Consider the following 12,404-nt stretch of genomic DNA (forward strand, 5'->3'; position numbering starts at 1 on the left):
CGCACAATTTTTTTTTTAAATAAATTATAACTTTTTTTTTTATTGGTATACATAAAAAAAAGTCATTTGGCCAAAAAAACTGACATGCGATTTGTCTCGAGTAAAATGATTGAAAATTGCGAGTTGCTAATGAGAGCAGCTTGATGTCGCATTTCACCTAGTCTTTTTCATTGAAAGATAAGAAGAGACCTCAGAAATAAACTTTATATTAATATATAATTTTTGTAGTTATGGATGCTTACCTAAATCACAAATTGAGAATTTATTTATTTATTATACAAGGAAATTAGTTTGTTGAGAAAATTATTAGAGAATAATATAAATTATATATTGGATCTCACCTAACCGCTTAAGTTATTGGGTTAAGATAGTTCTTTAACATGGTATTAGAGTCTTGATTACCAAGTAGTCACGAGTTCGAATCCCATCATCTCTATTTATTTAATAAGAATTAAGCATAAGATAGTGTGGGTATGTGTAAGTTTTAAGTTCAAAGGATTTTCATTTGAAAGTTATTGGATTGAGATAGTTTTTTGATAAAAATATTGTTGTTAGAAAAAAAGGGAATTCAAATCCTAATATTTTTAGTTTCTGTTTTTTATATTCTTTAAGTTAATTCCTATATTTAACAAATGACAAGTGGTTTTTTTTTTATTTTTCTTTTCAAATCCTATTATAGTGGTTTATTTATTGAATTTAATTTTTTTAAAAAAAGATTAGTACATAAGGGATATAATAATCCTCTCTCATTATATAATAATTAAACAAATTATAATCAATATATACAATTCGAATTTATTTTATAAAAATAATATATTGAATGTATAACCCGCATGCTACTTTTAATAATAAAAAAAATTAAGAAACTAATTAAAATATGTGTCTTGAAAAGGAAAGCAAACGTGCCGTATATCTGCCGCACCCAGCTCGTAAATGCACAAAAGCCATTCTGATCCCATTCTCTCGCATATTTAAAGGCCAAGAACACAAGAAGCAGAGAAAGCAGCAAAGGGAGACTCACCTACAGGCTACAGCAAACCTTCACTTTAGCTCGTGTGATTCACGAGATACACACACACAAAAACAAAGCCAAAGAATCTCACAAGAAAGCAAGAGAGAAAGGTTAAGAGAGTTAATGGAGAAGGGTAGCACAAGCAAGGAAGAGATAAGAACAAGTGGAGGAAATGGACAGGTTCTAGACGGTTCAGATATAATGGAGTTGGTTGGGAATGAAGAGGTGTTTAGCAGTTTTGTGGATCATAAGTTCCAAGAGCTGGATAGGGATAGAGATGGTAAGCTCTCTGTGAAAGAACTTGAACCCGCTGTTGCTGATATTGGTGCTGCCCTTGGCTTGCCTGCGCAGGGTTCTTCTCCCGATTCTGATCACATCTACTCTGAGGTTATTTCATGCCCCCAGCTCTCTTTACATTTTTCTTAAGTTGGTAGAGATGCATGGTAAGCTTCATAGGTTTTGTTTTAGGAGTTCTTTCTTTCTTTTTTATTAATGAAATTGAGGACAGTTAATCCAAGCTACACCAATCTAGTACATGAACATGATTCAAAGAATCAATCTATATATAATTCTATAGTAATATTTATGCCAACCATTGAGAAGATATTTAATTTTAATATATGAAAGTTGTTTTGATGATATTTCCAACCGTTAAAAAAGCCTTGATGAGTTTTGTAGTTTGGAAAAACATTGAGTTCTACAGCTGGGGAAAGGGTTGCCGTTAAACGGCTCATGCATGCTCATACTTACGTACACGCAATTTAATTTCTAGCTGCTCCAATGGCTGAAATGAATCGATTCCGAAGCAAGATTTTGGCCCTAGAGATATTTATTGTGTAGGAAAGTTGTAAATGTCCCCCGAGATAGTGGAGAGAAGTCTTCGAATAATTATTTAGACATCCATAATTAAAAAAAAAATTTATATTTTGCTAGCATGAAGCTAGGGGATGGACTTCGCAGCCCCTCGTGACGCTGCTTTCACCACTCTTTCGTGAGTTTTAATTAAGCTTGTGGCTCTAAAAAGTTCGTGGATGCACAGAGTGATTCATTCCTTTTCTTCTTTTTTTTTTTTCAACGCCAATTTTCATTGTTTATTGCATTGATGTCTAACTTTCGATTCTTAATAGCGATGGAAATCACTATGCTTGTCTTGTTGGGGGACATGATAAGAAGCAAATCGTCAAGATTTTCCATTTCTAGCTTACCTCGATAAACATCCTAACTATCTTTCAATTTTAGTCGGTGTTGTCGGTCTTAGCTTTTCATTCGGCCTTTGCTTTTCCAATTGACTTTTGTCATCCTTTTCCTTTTATCATTACATGCTGGAGAGGCATCTGGAGATGAATGTTGTGGAAACTACTTGAATATTTTCCTTTCTTTAATGATGCATAAGAAATCATGAATATGTATATATTATTTTGCTGTGTGGAAACTACATGAATATATTAATTAATATATTTTTATGTGTTTTTTAAATGATTTTAATATGTTAATATAAAAAATCTAAAACATATATATTTAATGTATTTTTTTTTATAAAAAAAAACACCATTAACATTAGAATGTTGAACACCTAATATATTTATCCAATTTTGATGCGACCAAAGTCAGGTAGTCTGACTTCTTGGGCTTACCCATATTTAAAATGGCAGTGTGTTTGTAGGGACAAGACTCACTCCTAACATTTTTGTAGGGACAAGTACCAGCAACTGCTCCATTGATGAAATCATGCAAATGTATGCTCTAGATCATATTTTAATATTTACCTGTAATTGGGTGGGCATTAAAATATTACCCCATGCCTACAAGAACAGGTAGAAGTACTGTCTAGCTAGGACCACCTTTGCACTTGTATATTGCGAATTTTCTAAGAAACCAAAAGGTTAGAGAAGTGACAAGTAGGGAACTCATAATAATGTTGTACTAAAGTTAAATTGGTAGGACGAATTGCTGGGAGAAAGGAACGCATTGTGGGATTTATCATGATAAACTTAATTGTAAGCTCAACAGTAAATTATACTTAAAGATTAATGAAACCTTTCTCATACATATATATGTGCGTCAAATATCATGTTGTTATAGGTTCTAAATGAATTCACACATGGCAAGCAAGAGAAAGTGAGCAAGACTGAATTTAAAGGAGTTATATCAGATTTTCTTCAAGGCATGGCTGCTGGTTTGAAGCGAGACCCTATAGTCATCCTCCGTATGGATGGGGAGGACCTCTTAGAGTTCATTAAAGGACCTGGTTATGAAGCAGAAATGGTGTCCTTATTTTCCCAGTTGGAATCACCTGGTGGATCACTCCATCATCACATTGTCAAAGCTTTGGAACAGCTTACTGTTGATCAAGGAATGCCTCCATCTTCAGATTCCTGGGTATGGAGTTTTTATCCTTGCAATTCAATGATGTAACATTTAGTTAATATGGGGTTTCAGTGCAAATCGTGGACTTATTTTCTGGTGTAGGTAATGAGTAACATTGTGGAACCAGCTTTACAATCTTGTGCTGGTCAAGATCAGGACAAGCCCCCTTCTCAAGAGACATTCTTGGTGGAGTTCAAGAAAGTGGCACAGTGTGTAGCACAACGTCTGAAAGAGCAGCCTGTGATCGTTGCACACAGTGAAAACACCTTTGATGGAAGTGGAATTAAGAGACTTTTATCCAACAAATTTGAATTAGACAAGGTTTGGCTCTGATCGCTACATAACCTCTCTTTTCTCGATATAATTAATTAGAATATGTATATATTCTTGGGAAAAATTATCATATTCTGCAATCCATTATTGGCTTGGCAGAATCTAAACACGGCAATAGAAAATGTGCCAAAAGATCGCAATGGGAAAATATCCAAGGAGTATTTGCGTGTGGCGCTAGATACGGTCGCTCCATCAGCTGACCTGCCTCCAGTTGGTGCAATTCATGAGGTAAGATAAAGCCAATCACAAACAATTCACAGTTGATCGATACTTAGGAGTAATGCTAATTTTACCAGGAAAAAAAAGTTTATGTAATCATTTCCCGGACGATTTCATGGAATTTTTGTATGAAGTTCGTGGCTAGTATGCATTAATTAATCCATATCCAAGATTTATATATATCATTTAACTTAATCTTAACTTACCCTAGTCTCAAATTGGATTAAATTTGTTAATGACTCGGAACTTCAATGTTTCAGATGGACAACGTAATAAGCGAGATGCTTAAGATGATGAACGCAGATGATGGGAAACTGGTTAAAGAAGATGAGTTTAAGAAGGTGTTGACAGAAATCTTGGGAAGTATAATGTTGCAGTTAGAGGGCAGCCCCATCTCAATCTCTTCAAATTCTGTTGTCCACGAGCCCCTCGCTAATTCCTCCTCTACATTTTTGCAGCCACCTTCCTAGTAACATAAATCAAATTACAAAATCAAACTTCTTGTCTAAATATATCGAGGAAAATATATCTATAATTAACAAAAAGTGGAATAAATGTTTGTTTAATTAGTCTAAGTTCAGTGGTTTGGTTGTGCCCTCTGTTGGGCACTTGAGCCAAGAGTGTCGAGCAATATTGTCAATGATAATCCCTCCTTACTTGGGTGTTCTTTGTTCTTACTCGATTTATTAAACTCTCGTGTTCTTTGTCTTGTACTGAATAGATTATACACTGTAAGATTTATTTTGATTCTGGTAAACGTAGATTTTGATAATGACATAGCAATTTAAAGCCATGCACGCAGCTAGCTAGGGATGATCAACGAGCGATTAGTATGAGTCAAGGACATGATGATCGTAGGACTCAAAATGATAATTAATTAATGCATTGTAGTCAATGTGCAACATTATTAAGATTTTTGGACAAATTAATAGCTTATTATTAGATCTTGATTCAGATACAAACATCTACAGAATTCAGTTTTCCAAAATGAACATCATAACCTTTCTTTTTCGTGTTCTTGAGGAATTCATGAAAATTGTTTAAGTCTATGCTGTCGCGTGGGAATGTTCAAGTTGAGTGAGCTTTGTGTATGGAGCAAAAGCTGGTCCAACCCACAATACCCAATGCCCATTCCAAAGAAGACCCCCTTTAACAGTTTTTGGGCCCAGACACGTTGCTGGATTTAGCCCTGCCCCGCCATAGCTGTGACAGTGGTCGAAATGAAACAAGAAGAGGCCCGATACAATTCCGATAATGATAAAAAATTTAACAGCACAAACACAGTCGGACCATTTGGCCCATGGTGAAACAGTTCAATTCGGCTGTTTACCACATCTAGCAGCTAATGAAAAAAGCTTTTGAAAGGGAAATATGCAACAAATTCTAATATAAATGCAATTCCATGGTTTGTTCCTTCTTGAAGCAATACATCCCATATTTTGTTTTTGAGATTTTAGAGTTATTTTACGATCAATACAAGCGGGTTAGTGCTTGAGAGGTTTTCGATTTCTTCATCTGTTGTTTTTCCCCCCGGATGGCTTCTAAAAAAAGGTAGAACTCATAATTTACGCATTAAAACTTGTTACATTGTAGACAACGAAAGAAAATATTACAAGTTATTTTTTTAATTGACAAATAAATGATACATTATTACAACCTGTTCAATTATTGAACAGGTGAACAACATTAAAAGAATTTATCTCTCGGCATTATTTTCAAACTTGAACATAACTTTATGCCCAAGGAATCCTTGAATTTCAGTTAGGTTTTACTCTATGGTGTGGGAAAGTTGGCTTGGAATGACCTTTGTGTATATGGCGAATGCCACACAAGCAATAGCTGGCCCTACCCAAAACACCCAATGCCCATTCCAAAGATGGCCCCCTCTAACAATGGCTGGTCCCAAACACCTTGCTGGATTCAGCCCTGCCCCGGCGTAGCCTTTCGTAGCCGTGACTGTGGTAGAAACGTACACGAGAAGGCCCAGTACTATTCCGACGATGATCAAAACATTAACTCTGCCCAAACCCTTGGCTTGGCGATGATCGAAGGCCATCCACACTGAAGCGAAAAGAAAAACAAACCCACAAATTATCTCTAGCCAAAGAGCCTGTCCTGTCTCCAGACCTACCACAGTCGGCCCCTCTGGTCCCGGTGCGACAACGGTGAGGGTACAGCCTCCGAGAGAGAAAGTTCGTTCAATTTCGCTGTTGACCACCGCTTTTAGTGCCAGTGCACCTACAATGCCACCAACGCATTGAGCCAAGATATAGATAAAAGCTTTTGAGATGGAAATAAGGCCAGTTAGTAAGGCGGCGAAAGTGACAATAGGATTAATGTGGCCACCAGAAATGGGATAGGTAGCAAGTAGGAGAATTGTGACAATGATGGCAACAAGGGTTGACAATATAAGGTTGGGTGTCTTTGTCTGAGTCTGAATTGTTGAAATGACTATGGTGTCCAGTGCAAAAACAAGAACAGCTGTGCCCAGGAGCTCAGCCACTGATGCTCTCCATGTCTGCGTGCACAGAAACATTTTGCATGGTAAGCGTTTTGGCGTAAATGTATAAGACATTATGTATACATACACATACACACTTTATTTGATTGAAATCACAGTATTTACCGTCAAGGAAAAGAGGTCTTCCAAACCCAATATCTCTCTTAATGTCGGGGATTTCTTCTTCTGGATCCCTCCTTCGTTTTGAACTACCTCTGCCCTGCAAAATTATTTGGAAGACAAAGGGATTAATGTTTTATTCATTTGTTCTAGTTAATAGCAATATTTATCACTGATCTTCTTGTGAATTTGAAAGGAGAGAAGCATGATTGTATGAAGTCTTGCACTGACATTGGAGTTGTTGCAGAAGGCTGGGGTTTTTTCCCACTATACAGGCTCTCTTCATCCTCAACAGTACTCCCTGGATATCCAGCCATCTTTTTCTTCTGTCGTTTTCGTATGTTTTCAAGGCTCCCTCTCTTGCACACTATATATAGCCAGAAATCAGATTGGTCAAGGTTAGCAAACTGGCAGAGGTAATAAATTAATTGGTTCTATCGCTTTATTTCTACTACTTTAATCTGTTGTGGTTGCTTATAATTGATTTAGCTTCAAATTGTCAGTATCGTCCAGATTACCCACGATTTATTTAATTTCTTATATGCCCACAGACTAAAATAAACAAAAGCAAAATATATATATATATATATATATATATATATTAAAGAGAAGTGCTTTCATCGTTATATATAATTAAAGATCCATCAAGCTTATTCCAAAGAAAAAAAGAAACATTTTCCTTGAACTACAATATTGTTATAGGTTCGGGATCATTCCCTTCCTGTAAGATTCAAATCTCTAGACAAGTCATGAGGAATAAAATCTTTTTGGTAGATATATATATATATTGTAACACCCATATCACATCTGTATTGTTTGGATTAATACGCATGATTCTGCAGTACCCCGTGCCCATTTAATTAGTTGTTAGAGAATTTGTTTATATGTTCTTGGCTGGTTGATTTGTCAACATCACTTATGCTTATGAATTGCTACTCAATTCAGAGGGAATTATTTCCATATCTTTACAATAAGGATCATAGCTTGATCGTAATCCCTTTAGTCTTGGGATCATAATCATAATCGTGTTGTATATAATTCCATTATGTCAGCACTAAACTTCCGGTGATTATTTTTTATTATTATTATTGCTGCTGCCAGGGGTGAAAGCAAAGGGAGGCAAGCAGGGCCCGGGCCTCCCCTGTAATATATATATATATATATATATATATATATATATATATATATATATATATATATATTGGGTAATTAGATAATTAAATAATAAGGAAGTGTTATATTTTTTATTTTAAAGAGGTAGAGTGATTTTATTTTTTATTTTCTTTGAATTTACTCTTCACCTACATGGAAAAGAAAAAAATATAAATGCATTACTTTGTGAAATAAAAAACAGAATCAATTTATCCTAATATAAATCCTGCCGCCGATCAAAAACATAAATCGCGAGCAAAATTTTTCTACAAAAAGATTGAAGCAGAGTTACTAATTAATTTATCTTTCATCAAATAAAACAAGGTAACTTAAATTTAAAATATATTTTTGTTTTGTTTTGAGATGTTTGTTAATAATTTGATGAAGTTTTTTTTATATAATTCTACCATTTTTGCTTCTTCTTTTTCTCAGGTCTGCTAGTTCTATCAAATTTTTTTTTGAATTCTTGTTATAGTGATTTTTTTTCTAATTAATTAGATATATTTTATTGGTTTGTTTTGATTATGCTTGGATTTTTTTTATGTTTTGTTTTTAGCAAAGCCACCAAAATTATAAATTTTTTCTTATGATATATGTTTTGATTTTAGGTTGAACCATGAATAAAATAAGAAGAATTGATTTTTTTTTTGAAAAACAAATATATTGATAACTCAGTACAGCTTACTGAACGAGTTTTTTCAGCGATGAAAATTGTTAAAATAAGACTTCGCAATCGGATGAAGGATGATTTTCTTGCAAATTATTTGATTGTCTATATAGAAAAAGAAATTGCTGAAAGATTCACAATTAATATGATAATCGATGATTTCTATTCTATGAAAGAACAACGAGCACAATTAAAATAAATATATAAGAATCATTCTTTATTATTTTTTGCTTTATTTCAAAGTTTATCAAACATAAATAATGTTTCGTTTTAGCTAATGTTTCTTATATACTTTGTATGTTTATATTTGATAGGTATAAAGACTAACAACATTAAAGTGATGGATACATTATGAAGATGAAATTAACTTCATTGTTTTGACTCAATTTAGTATTGCTCCAAACTTTTTACCTTATACAAAGATTATTATATGCTTATAGTAAGTTATTTGAATAAAACTAAATTATATAGGTTTTGTTTCACAACTCATGTATAATAAATTAAAACAAATATTATATTTTATTATATTAATTTTGACCCCTTCAAATAAATAATCCTAGCTCCACCTCCGGCTGCTGCTGCTGATTGAGTAAACGATGGGAAGAGGAGGTTGAAGGTTCTCTTTCTACAATGCTAGCCCTAAGGAGCTTACACGGTTCAAGATCAAGCCCGCCCCCTTCATGTCCAGTTACAGAAATGGACGCAAGAGCTTCAAGTACCATGGCCTCTTCCAACGCGAGAGATTCAAAAGCATAGTTAAGTCTAAATAATCAAATTCCAAATGATAAAGAAAAAGGCCAACACTTATTTTAGCATCCCATGATATATCACCAAAGGCAAGAGTAATAGAGGAAAAGAAGTAACAGTAATTTCACCATCCCTCGCGTCGGAAAGGCATTTTTTCCCTTCATTTCATAGTTTTTTTTTTTTCCAGTTCTATTTCCTTTACAGGATTTTTCCCATTCTGTTTTTCGCTATTCTTTGATAATTTGTTTCTTTTTTTCATAGTTTTAAGACCCTGCCTGGTGGCCGGCCCGGTTCAAGGTCCGGGTTCCAGGTTTTGATTGGGTCACCAGGTCTTAACCGGGTCACCGGGTCAATTCTTTTTTTTTAAATCAAAACGACGTCGTTTTAGTAAAAAAAAAAACAAAAGTCAACAGGTTTGCAACCGGGTCTTGACCGGGTCTTGCTAGGTCACACCGGGTTTTTCCTTCCCCCATTTTTTCTTCAACCCGGCCCGGTTCCAGCCCTGGGTCGGCCGGGTCCCAGGTCGACCCGCGGGACCGGGTTTCAGAACTATACTTTTTTTTATAAAAAAAAAAAAGAAGAATATGGAACCGCCCCACTTGCAAGGGACTGATGTGTGTCTCTATTGTCCATGGATCAAATATCTTCAGACCTTCCGAATGTTTTCAGTTCCCATTAGATTACACTAAAATCAAGAATCTTTGGCTTACATGATTGAAAATTAAATACAATATTATCATTTTATAATATCATGTTATATAATTTTTCACTCGATGGTACAGATAATACAACATCCTTTTAAACTCTATTAACAAAAAATCATTTATATTTTTTCTGAACTTGTGATTAGTTGACAAAAACCGTCAGTGACAATAAAAAAAAAAGATATTTTACCACCATTTGTTAAGGTGAAGGCTTTGTTATTTTTTATACAGTATGAACCAGTGTTTTAAAACCCGGACCGGCCCGGCGGGTCGACCCGGGACCCGGCCGACCCGGGCTTGGGACCGGTCCGGGTGGAGGCAAAAACCCGCTTGGGAATTGGCCCGGGAAAACCCGGTCGACCCGGCGGGTCGACCCGGGACCCGTTCCACCCGGTCAATTTTTTTTTTATATTGCCAATTATGAAACGACTTCGTTTTGGCATTTTAAAAGGCCAAAATGCTAAAAACTGAAGACAAGAAGAACAAAGCAATATCAGTTCCAAAACTTACAATTTGCAAACCTAATTGAAACCCAGCTGATCGCAGAGGACGTCTTGACAGAGGAGCAGAGGACTTCCCGCCGCTGCCGCTGCCTCTTCTCTTCCTTCGACCTCCGCGTCCCGACCTATTGCACCTGCTGCCTCTTCCGGGTAGTATTGCAACTACTCTTTCTTTCATTCTTTTTGTCTTATATCACTGTTAAGCCAAAAAGAAGAAAGCTTTCGATTCAATCCGTCCTAGCTCTTGTCTAAGGATTCGAAGCTGGCAAAGTAGTAGAAGTCGTCTCAGGCTTGTGGTAACTCTCTTCATTTGGTGGTGCTCCGTCGGGCAGTCCCCTGAGTTTGGCCACAGACAAATAATGACCACTGCCTTGTGTCATTATTTTCTTTCTGCTCCTTTTGCATCATGTTTTAAGTGTCGCAGACAACCTGTAAACCAGTACCTATGTAACCTTGGAAGAGAAACCTAAGCATTACAGTGAGTTTTAGCTTCAAATACTCTGTCAAATAAAAGGACATGAAGCTTAAGTTTCCAGCTAGACTTTTTGGCAGTTGGCTATGCGACTTAATGTTTACCCTTTTCTGTATGGCTCACTTAATTGAATAATTATCTGCAGTTTTCTTTTTTTTGGGTTGACCCGGGTCAACCCATCTGACCCGTGACCCGATCACTTGACCGGGTCGGGTTTCAAAACTATGGTATGAACATGCAAATTTTTCATGTGTACTCCACCCAAAAACCATCTCATATGCAGAAAAATCATTGATAGTCCACATCAAAGTTGTCTTCATCTAAAAATTTTGTTTCCTCGAGACATCACAAGTCAAAGTCCTAGATGACCACAACTACTTCAACTCATCAATCAATGGTTGAAGATAATCATCTATATTTCTGCTCAAACTATTAGGACCGGGTATAACCGTAGATAAAAACATGAATTTCAGCCTCATACACATCCTCCGTGACAAGTTATAAACCGTGAGTATCACCAACCGATAAGAATAAGAAGCAGTAAATGACTTGAATGGATTAAATTTGTCTGTACATAATCCAAAATGTACATTACATGGTACTATTAAAAACTGAGGATGCATTCTATTGAAATGTTTTTGGGTTTCACCATCGAAATGGTACACCGTAACTCCAACCACCGCATCATATGAATGATACCATGTCATGTGTTCAATAGTCTTTTGAGATATGAAAAAAATTTGCAGTCTAAGAATTATTGGGAAGTATCTAAATTTTCTATATGCCACAAAAGTCCTTTCACTACCAGTTTTAGGTTTATAACGAGCATGCCCAAGGGTTTTGTACTCAATCAAGTTTGTATTTTCAAGGTAGTACAACATGTCGAAGTTTGGACACATGTCAATTTTCTGGTATCCCAAGCTAAAGAGGTTTCATCATGGATTTAACAGCATGTAAGTTCTCTTCCTGCCTATTTTCTTCAGGTAAAATGCTTCTTGTCCATTCAACAATTCTGTCGTAACTAGTCTCATTTACCTTATAATATGACTTGATGGTGAACATTTGTGCAACGACCAATAGTTTAATGTGATTTGTGCACCCATCCCATAACGGTTTGTCTAAGTCTTCCAAAAGATCAAAAAACCTGGTCATGCCTGCATTTGATTCTTCATCTACGATTGAACATTCACCTGCATAACCTTAATTCATTCTCATCGCATCCATAACCATACTCCTATAAGAATTACTATTATCATCTACAACTTCATGCATGTTACTAGAACTAGATACGTCTAAGAATGATAATTTATTATTTATATCATACCTATATAGAATATTGATGACAACATGTAATGATTAACTATGTGAACTAAATAAATTAGTTAACATTGACTTAACTTAAACTTATTCAATCTATTTTATTAATAATACCCTTCAATAATAATCAATTTTCTACAAAAATTCAAATTCTTCTATATTTATCGAAATTTTCAACTTAAGAATAAAATTGATAAAATATGAAACATACTCATTAAATAAGTCATTATGTATTTCATTATAAAATACCTAAGTCACAAAATCGAATCAATTTCATCAAATTACAAGCAAATA

At 35.2% G+C, this 12,404-nt stretch overlaps 2 protein-coding genes across 2 annotated transcripts; one reads left to right on the forward strand and one right to left on the reverse strand.

Annotated features, from left to right (window-relative positions):
* Positions 1-943: 943 nt before the first annotated feature.
* On the forward strand, positions 944-4,688 carry LOC7477856 (uncharacterized). The gene is made up of 5 exons (XM_002305443.4): positions 944-1,399; positions 3,095-3,391; positions 3,482-3,700; positions 3,812-3,940; positions 4,192-4,688. The coding sequence occupies exons 1-5, from the start codon at positions 1,136-1,138 to the stop codon at positions 4,399-4,401; spliced, it is 1,119 nt and encodes a 372-aa protein (XP_002305479.3). The 5' UTR covers positions 944-1,135; the 3' UTR covers positions 4,402-4,688.
* Positions 4,689-5,495: 807 nt separating this feature from the next.
* Positions 5,496-6,892, reverse strand: LOC7477857 (uncharacterized). Its single transcript, XM_002306128.4, has 3 exons — positions 6,783-6,892; positions 6,558-6,651; positions 5,496-6,449 (listed from the first exon to the last, which is right to left on the reverse strand). The coding sequence occupies exons 1-3, from the start codon at positions 6,866-6,868 to the stop codon at positions 5,700-5,702; spliced, it is 930 nt and encodes a 309-aa protein (XP_002306164.3). The 5' UTR covers positions 6,869-6,892; the 3' UTR covers positions 5,496-5,699.
* Positions 6,893-12,404: the final 5,512 nt, after the last annotated feature.

Source organism: Populus trichocarpa, chromosome 4 (genome assembly GCF_000002775.5).
Source record: "Populus trichocarpa isolate Nisqually-1 chromosome 4, P.trichocarpa_v4.1, whole genome shotgun sequence".
NCBI classification, from domain to species: Eukaryota; Viridiplantae; Streptophyta; class Magnoliopsida; order Malpighiales; family Salicaceae; genus Populus; species Populus trichocarpa.

What these genes read in the sequence shown, in the direction of transcription:
- LOC7477856 (XM_002305443.4), top strand. Translation starts at nt 1,136, where the DNA reads ATGGAGAAGGGTAGCACAAGCAAGGAAGAGATAAGAACAAGTGGAGGA. An exon ending in CTGATCACATCTACTCTGAG is followed by an intron (nt 1,400 to 3,094) that starts GTTATTTCATGC and finishes ATGTTGTTATAG; the next exon opens with GTTCTAAATGAATTCACACA. An exon ending in CAGTTGGTGCAATTCATGAG is followed by an intron (nt 3,941 to 4,191) that starts GTAAGATAAAGC and finishes TCAATGTTTCAG; the next exon opens with ATGGACAACGTAATAAGCGA.
- LOC7477857 (XM_002306128.4), bottom strand. Translation starts at nt 6,868, where the DNA reads ATGGCTGGATATCCAGGGAGTACTGTTGAGGATGAAGAGAGCCTGTAT. An exon ending in CCTTCTGCAACAACTCCAAT is followed by an intron (nt 6,652 to 6,782) that starts GTCAGTGCAAGA and finishes ATAATTTTGCAG; the next exon opens with GGCAGAGGTAGTTCAAAACG. An exon ending in AAGACCTCTTTTCCTTGACG is followed by an intron (nt 6,450 to 6,557) that starts GTAAATACTGTG and finishes CTGTGCACGCAG; the next exon opens with ACATGGAGAGCATCAGTGGC.